At 56.7% G+C, this 8,620-nt stretch overlaps 1 protein-coding gene across 1 annotated transcript; it reads left to right on the forward strand.

Annotated features, from left to right (window-relative positions):
• Positions 1–2,724: 2,724 nt before the first annotated feature.
• Positions 2,725–6,797, forward strand: EsH8_VI_000620 (PH domain-containing protein; the record flags this gene model as incomplete). The annotated part of the gene is made up of 3 exons (XM_083271873.1): positions 2,725–2,842; positions 2,920–3,077; positions 3,183–6,797. The coding sequence occupies 3 exons, from the start codon at positions 2,725–2,727 to the stop codon at positions 6,795–6,797; spliced, it is 3,891 nt and encodes a 1,296-aa protein (XP_083127047.1).
• Between the last annotated feature and the right edge of the window lie 1,823 nt (positions 6,798–8,620).

Genomic DNA, 8,620 nt, shown 5'->3' on the forward strand with positions numbered 1-8,620 from the left:
AGCCCAGGTACCTACCTACAGAGCGCCGTACCCTGCACGTTTCTTACGGGCCTCGAGTCTTCTTAACCGCAACTGCAACTCTTTCAGCTGCAACTGCCCCCGTGTAGCGCCAGACTCCCACCCGGCGCCAATCGTTTGGGGGCAGCTCGCGGCTTCCGTCTTACACGCCCTCCATCTCACCATCAGCCCCTCACGGGGCCGGGGGCGACAAGGAGGCAGCAGCAAACCCGCGGGAACGACTGGGAGAGACGAAGCTGCGTAGAAACAATCCCATCCAGCAAAAGGATACCAAGGCCCCAAGCCCGCAGAGGCCGGAAGCTGGCTTGTCTTGGCAGCCGAGGGTTTGGGTCCTCCTAGATCCTTTTTGGTCCAAAGGCGGACCAAGGAACCTTGACGTGCTGCATTTGCGTCGTCCGGCTCTTCCGTAAGCCATTGATTGGCACCCATCAGCATCGACGGCATCGTCTCCTCTCCTGTTTCCACCCCACCGCTTCTCAATGGAGGGTTAAATAATAGACCCAGTCCCTTGGCCCTCCACCCCTTGCAGTTAAGGCACTGTGTAGTTTAGTTATTGCGAGATTAGCTCGCGGTCTCTCGGCTGAGACAGAAGCAAAAGAAGAATAGGAGGAGAAAAGGGACGGGGAGAGAACAAAGTCAGAATCAAAGGAAAGAAGACCAACGACGCCCACAAAAACCCCCGACGGAAAGAAAGGGGGGGAAAAAGCAGGAGGTTGATGAGGAGGTTGAGAAGGAAGAAACCGAAGGGGAAAAAAAACCACTAAAAACCCCCATCGGCCTACATACTCTGTGCAAAGTACCATTTTTACTCCGCTGTTCAAAGTACACATCAGATAGTCCCACGCTTGTCGGGGACACTAGCATCCGCCAGCACCGGACACACAGAGTCATCAACATCATCATCACGGCCGCCCAGCCAGTCCAACGCCAAACGGTGTGGAAGACGCTCCGCATAACGCCATTACGTCGCCGGCTCTTGTTCCGGAAGGGGGGGGAGCCTTGGTCTGTTCCATTTGCCTGGGACTGGCCTGGCCTGGTCTGCTGCCGCTGGACTCTTACCCCGAGACAGGGCAAGTTTACCTTACCTTGCCCTGCCTCGAGCCCTTGAATCGCCTGCCTTCTTGAAGTGCCTTGCCTTGTCTTGCCCTGCCTTTAAGCTGCTCTATTTGTTCTGGTCTTGGACCACCTGCCAACTGTGACCTTGCTGATGCTGCTGCTGCTGCAACTAGGTGAGGTAAGGTAGGTAGGCGGTGCTGCCAATGCTTGTTGCATAATACGCCTCCATACGCCTCGTCCTTTTTCTTTTTTTCTTCTGACCCGTTCTCATACGGATTCATACATCATCTTTGGGATTCTTTTGCCTCTCTGTTCTTTTATTTTATTTTTTTTAACGCCGTCACCGCGACCTCGACATACCTTCACCTACTTCCCACAACAACTCCTCTGTACCAGTGTCCCATGTCCGAATCCTAATCCTCTCGCTTCCATCTGGTCGGCCTGCATTCGTTCACCGTAGTAATCCACCTTGAGCGCGGCGACCCTGCGTACTCTCTCATCTTACATTACCTACCGCCGAGTCGCCCAAACGTCCACTATATCACATCCACTACCAGCAGACGATAATCTAACTTGGAGGTCCACGAATCCGCCGTCCATGACAAGAGACATCTGACTAGACAGCGCGCTCGAATTCCGAAACCCTCGGGTCCCCAGTCTACGCATATTGGGCCCCCATCTCTCATTCCTCGCACCTCGTCTCGCCGGCTCGTTCTGCTCCTCCAAGGACCAAGGACCGTCTAGGTTGCGCACGGCGCAAGTCGCTGTCTCTCAGTAATTTGGCTGCATGGTTGCTGGCTTGGCACCACCACCAGCAAGATGGGCCGTAATCGAGGTTCGTTTGTGCTCCCACATTCCCCGAGTCACCCTTCCCTTGTCTTGTCTTGCCCGGGTCTTGTCGTAAGGGGCTTTCGACATGGCGTCTGTTGCCGTGCATCCCAATTCCCAATCCCAAGATCCCCTTCGCTGCGATTCTGCCCACATGGTGCGCCTACATCAAATACCCTTGCCCGGCCTTATTTCGTCAGCTCAGCTGGTCCTGGACCACCGGTATCCTGAACCTGGTTTGGTCTTGCCGTTCATTTGAGGTCCTTCCTCGTCGCGGCCCATCCCCATCCACCCCATTATCGCCCTGCTCGTCCACCGCCGGCCCCCCCCCCCCCCCCTCACTCCCTCGCAACCCCCCTTCCCATCCCCCCCGTCCGGCGGTCCTGGCCAATTACTTGGGCGTCAGGCGGTAATATTACTTTTTGACCAGGCGGTATTGCTGCTAGACGGGTGCGCATTATGCTGACCAAATCTTCTTCCGTGGGCACAGTCTTGTCCTTTATGTCCCAGTTTTCTGGCGCACCAAGGGACGCCAACAAGAACCAGCCAACTCCAAATCCGTCGCCTCCCCACGACTCGACGCCTTTTCCTCCGTACAAGTCACAACCACATCGCAACACAGAACCTTTCCCAGATCCTCCAACCAGTTTTACACAGCGCCCCGCAACCCCGACCTCGCCAGCACGCCCGCCCTCCGAATATGCGTCACCACCCGCCAACGGAACCACAAACAGCTCGCCCGTAAATAGCCCCAGAACAGTCGGTCGTCAACGCAGCTCCTCCCGCCCACTTTCGATGGTAATGCCATACCAGCCGCCCCTCATGGATATCAACGAGGATACCATTCCCGAGCTGCAGCCCATCTTCACCTTCCTCAACAGCCATGCAAACAAGTTGTACCAGGAGGGCTACTTCCTGAAATTGGACGACCAAAATACTCGTACGTTCACTTTTCTTTCGCATCTGCGCCAGACACGCGCGGACTCTTGGATCAATTTCTGACCTTGGCAACCACAGAGGGAAAACCCAATGCAGACCGCACATGGACCGAGTGCTTTGCGCAGCTCGTCGGCACGGTCCTGTCACTATGGGACGCTGCAGAGCTGGACGCCGCTGGCCAGGATGGCGAAATTCTCCCAAAGTTCATTAACCTAACGGACGCCTCTATCAAGATGGTACGTGAAGAATCGATAGTTGCGCCCAGACCTCGAATGGCAGCTGGCAGATGCGACGGTGGGGGGGCCGATCGAGTGCTAATCTAATCTTCCCTTGGCGAACAGATCGAATCCCTACCAACACGATCGAATGACGAGCAACCTCTGCAGAACATTTTGAGCATCTCAACTGCCGGCAGAAACCGTTATCTGCTGCACTTTAACTCCCACCACTCATTAATACAATGGACGGCCGGTATCAGACTCGCCATGTACGAGCAGTCCACGCTGCAGGAGGCGTACACCGGTGCCTTGATCGCCGGCAAGGGCAAGTCTCTCAATAACATCAACCTGATCATGGACAGATCCAAGTTCAAGACCGAGGAATGGGTGCGTGTGCGATTTGGTGCTGGAGTCCCCTGGCGACGGTGCTGGTGCGTCATCTCTCCGCCCGATGAGAAAGAATATCAGAAGGCGCAGAAGGAGATGAGGAAGAAGTCGCCCTACGACCGCCATACTCCCATACTCAAAGGAGAGATCAAATTCTACGATACCAAGAAGGACGGCAAGAAGCAGAAGAAGGCACGCCCCATTGCCTCCATTACCGATGCCTACTCAGGCTACGCCATTTATCCCCAGGCAAAGTCGCTGATCGACGCATCCACCCTCCTGAAGATCGAGGGCAACATTACCATCCACTCAGATCCGCCTTCGTCAACCGAGGGCTTCGTCTTTATCATGCCCGAAACCCACCCCGCAGTGAGCGGCTTCGAGATGCTGCTGCGCTTCCTCTTCCCGACGTGGGACACGTTTTGCCTCTACGGCCGTCCCGGCAGGCTGGTCGCCAGTGTCCTCGATCCCAGATCGCTCATGTTTGCAATGCCAAAGCACCGTCGCTATGGATACCTTGAGATACTAGACGTTTCTAACTTGATCCTGGAGGAGGGAAGTTCGTCCTGGTCGGAGCGTGAGTGGAGAAAGAAGCTCAAAGAGCTCACTGGCAAGCGAATGAACGCGGTGGATGAAGGCTCGGGCACTCGGCAAAGAAGTGGAAGCAAGAAGAGCAACCGTCTCAGCTTTGGAACCGGTACTTCAAGCCCCGTGCCAACCAAGCCTAGAGTCGGCTTTGCCGACGATACCATCTCGAACCGATCATCTCGATCGATGTCTTTGGGAACACCTAACCGCTCAGAGACCGCACCAGTCACAACTTCGCGTGCACCCCCTCCAATTGCCGGCGTCAACAAGACAAACCACGTCCGCAACTCGTCAGATCCTCATTTGCTCGGCCATGCACCTCAGCGAAACGACGACCGAGGTTACGACAGCTCCTACAACAATTCTTACAACAACTCGCCAGCACGCGGCCCTACCCCTGTGAGGGGCATCCTTCGTTCAGGAACCCAGAGCTCAGATGACGACACAGCTCGGAGCACGCCGGTGCGCGAGATCGAGGGAAGTGTGCGCAACATGGAGTCGCCAGAGCCCGTCTCTGTGCCTCCTGCCTTTAACTACGGTCCCAACTCTAAGCCTGCGGGCAAACCTTACCATTCTCCAGACCTTCGCAGAGCCACCACCCGTTTGTCGAGCACCACGCTGTCGCAGTTGACGAAAGCTGGAGGATTCGTGATCCCTTCGGACAGCACCTCTGATGGCTCTTCCGAACGGAGAAGTGGAGAGGATACCGCACCATCCAACCCTTTGGTACATCCTCACGCCGATCCCACAGGAGGCACTGCTAACGACATGTTGTCCCGTGAAGCTCTGACCCCCAATCAAACCCCCCCTTCCTCTGGTGGTCTGCCGCCCCCTATCCCGCCCATGAACCAGAAGCGCTCCCGGTCGCCACTTACCCAGCAGTCATTCGGCCCCCCTGGCCCTCACCCCGTCGGCCCCCTGCCCCCTGACCCCCAAGCCCGCGGGCCACCTGATGCGAGACCTCCAGACATGAGGTCCCCTCAAGACGCGAGGCCTCCATTTGATATTCATGGTCCCCAACAGATGAGGAGCCCCGTGGAAGGACACCCTCAACCGTTCTCTCCCCAGGGTCGCCCTCAGCCGCCATTCAACAACTTCTCTCGGCCGGAAGGGGCCAGAACGCCCCCGATCGGTGGCCCGGGTCGAGTTCCTACTCCGGAAATGAGGAACCGCGGTATGAACCCGCAGATGATGAATGGTCCGCCGCCGCCTCTTCACCAATCCAGAGACCCTCGTGCCCAAGGCCGTGGTGTTCCGCTCCCTGAGATCAACACGGGTGTCTTCCAGAGAAAACCCATTCCGGTGCGTTCAGACAGCTTAAGGAGTCCCCAAGAGACACCCATGTCGGCGTCGAGCGGTGGCAGCTGGGGCAACAACGTCATTGATCAGGCGGCTTTCCAGCAAGTCCAGCCTCGGGACCCGAGACAGCGCACACCACTGCCCGAGCACCAGATGCACAGAGCGCCAACCATGAAGAGCGAGGGCAGCTACTACGATGACGCATCGTCAACTGCCAGCCCAGACTACGCCAGCCGCAAATCGAGCGAAACCCAGCAATCTCAGAGGTCTTTCGAGAGGCCCAGAGCCGGTGTTTTGAAGACGGTGGGCGGCGCGGACTCTCCAGTCTCAGACCTGAACATTCCCGAGGTCAACTTTGGTCCCACGATCAACTATGGCGCCAACCCCCCCAGAAACAAGACGCCCACGCCATTCAGCCCCCAAGGCGTCTCGGGGCCACAGAGGCCCTTCTCGCCTGCACTAAAGTCTCCTCTTGTCCAGGGCCACAATCGACAGGAATCTGACGACACGGTCAGGAAGGTGGCTTGGCAACCAGGCGGTGCTAGTGTGCCAACCGGCCAGGGCATCAGCGCCGAGCAGTTTGTACAGCAGCGTGCCGCCCAGCCCGCAACTCCCATGTATGCCCACGGCAGAACGCCGTCTGGCAACATCCTTACCATGCGGTCCATGACACCGACTCCGTCGGTGAACCGACGCGGCTCAGCAGAGATGCTTGCACGTCATTCCCGCAGCAGCTCGGCAGACCTTTTGCAACGTCCCACCATGCTCGACATGGCCAGCAGCGGCGAGGTCTCGTCTCATCTTTCGGCCCGCGAACAAGAGCACGTGGCTCGCATCACGGGCTCTCCCCTCATCAGCATGACTGGTAACAGAAATGGCCAACAAGCGCAGCAGGGAGCCGGCTTGGTCGGTGCTATCGAGGCACGCGAACGAGAGAGGCAGCAGGCCAAGCAAGGAATGAACACCCAGGCCGTGCAGCAAGCCATCAATCAGCGGCACCAACAGCAGTCGGCCGCCTACCAACAACAAATTCAGCGACAGCAGCAGCAGCAGCAGCAGCAACAGCAGGTATACCAACAGCAGCAGCAAATCTATGGTCAGCAGCAGCAGCAGCCCATGTCGCCCCAGGGCATGTACGCCCAGAGCAACATGTCTCGCGGCCAAATGGGACCGCCGCGAGGACCGCCGAATGGCTACGGCGGCGCCCCAGCTCAGAACTTTGGCTACGGCCAGGGAAACAGCTACGGCCCAGCAGGCGGCTACGGTCAGGGAGGCGGGTATGGTCAGGGAGGAGGATATTCCAACCCAATGGCCATGCGTCAGGGTCATCAATCGCCCGGGCCGCAGATGAAGGACCCGCGGTTCATTCCTCAGGGAGGCTATTCGCCAGGACCTCAGCAGGGCGGTCGAGGACAGGCATACCAAGCCCAGTACCAGGGACCGGGACAGGGGCAGGCTTTTTAGTCGGCTCTATGGAGACAGACGGGGAGAGAAGGATTGCAGGATAGGGACGTACATTGAGTCTAATGAATAACTTGGGTGGGATACCCTGGCCTGGCCTGGCCAGAGAGACAGAGGTGTATACCATAATGGAACGGCCCACGGAAGGCGTTTGGCATGAAACCGCAGCCACAAGAAAGTTGGCTGAAATTATTGATTTCTAGACTGGATATGCATCTGGGTTTCTTTTGTTGCATGAGTAGAGTTTGAGTACAATAGCATGGCTGATGGGTGGGCATAACGACTCGCAGAGACGGCCGAATACATTTGATGAGAGAGCATTGGCAAACACCATGACTGACCGGGACAGTGCCTAATTGTGATTTATGTCTCAGTGGAATGAATGTTGGCTGTAGCCTTCGCACGGGTACACCCGTGCCTGGAACAGCAAAGCATTTCCGGGCTTGAGTATAGGCAGGCATGCAAAGTTTGGTATGGTTGATTTCACTAACCCGCTCATCGACGACACCAATGAGAACAATGGTGACAATAGCGACGGGCCTTTGTGTGTGTGCCTAAGGTGCGCATGGACGTTGGTCGTCGGTCGGTTGTCAATGGGATGCCGTGGCGCCGAGCCAGTCACCCTGAGAAGGCCCGGGAAGTACGGAGTACAGCCGCCACCAACTCAATTCAGCCCCCAAGGCAGGCAGGCAGGCAAACACGGCCGAAAACCTCGCAGGGTCCCTCCTGTCTATTCCATCTCTATACACCTCTGCCAGAAAGAAAGCGCACCCGCTAAGGAATATTCATTTTAGGCAGTTGACAGTCTTGCCACCCGACCGCTAGCAGATCTTGGCAGCGTTCTTGAACCTACCTTGCTTCGGGGGGCCGAATTTCTTTGGCAGGCGTGCACCTACTATTATTGCTTACTCTGAGGTCCGCGTGCCGTCACCGCGCCCTCACCATTTCAGGCGCGTCGAGCCCAGTGGGCTCTTAGTGCCGGGACTGGGATCAACCCAAGCACCGACTGGCTAACAGAAGCTGTAGCGGCCCTGGAGGCTGCCTCGTGGTCAATGGATAAGTGGACGACCCGCCCGCCTTGGACCCCCTTGCAGCCAGTGCCTCGTCGCATTTCTAGAAAATGAGAGACATTGGTTCTCGAGGTCGAGCTCACGCACATTCCTCGCGTCCAGGAGCCTACATCATATGACTGTCGCCCTCTCGCTGACGGGAGCCCCATTGCATTCGATTTTTATTTGTAGTTCTGTGATTTCTTTCATTTTCCAATCAATACCCATCGTCAATTCTGCCACTGGTTCTTTTTGTCTTGCTGCTGTTTGGCTTTGTATGGCGTCGTTGCATCCTTGATTTATAAAGACTGAGAACGTTGCTAGGTGACGGGGGTCAACTCGCATACGGCCCCTCCACCTACGGATACCGTCCATCGCTCTACGGATCCCTTGGCTTTCATTCTCGAATTTCTGGCGGACGACGCGCACCTACGACACGCCCCCCCACCGAACATCGAGAAACGAGGCGCCCGGGATCTGAAAACCACGTTTTCTTGCTGAAGCCTGTGGCGCGAAAAAAGAAAGAAAAAGCAAAGACGCAAGACTGTATAACATTGAAGGCTCCCTCGAGACCGAGGTCGACACCCTTCTAGTAGCCCACATTCAAATAAATGCATTGTTCGCCTCTTCTATACCAGCCGCGAAACCTTCTATATACTAGGCGCACAACTTGAACAACCCCCTCCCTCTACGCCGGCCGTCTATCAGCGGCCCACGGTTGAAGACGGGCAGCCAAGACAAGCTTCACTAGGCTACTCTGCTTCTTCGTTGCTCCCA

Source organism: Colletotrichum jinshuiense, chromosome 6 (genome assembly GCF_051148585.1).
Source record: "Colletotrichum jinshuiense chromosome 6, complete sequence".
NCBI classification, from domain to species: domain Eukaryota; kingdom Fungi; phylum Ascomycota; class Sordariomycetes; order Glomerellales; family Glomerellaceae; genus Colletotrichum; species Colletotrichum jinshuiense.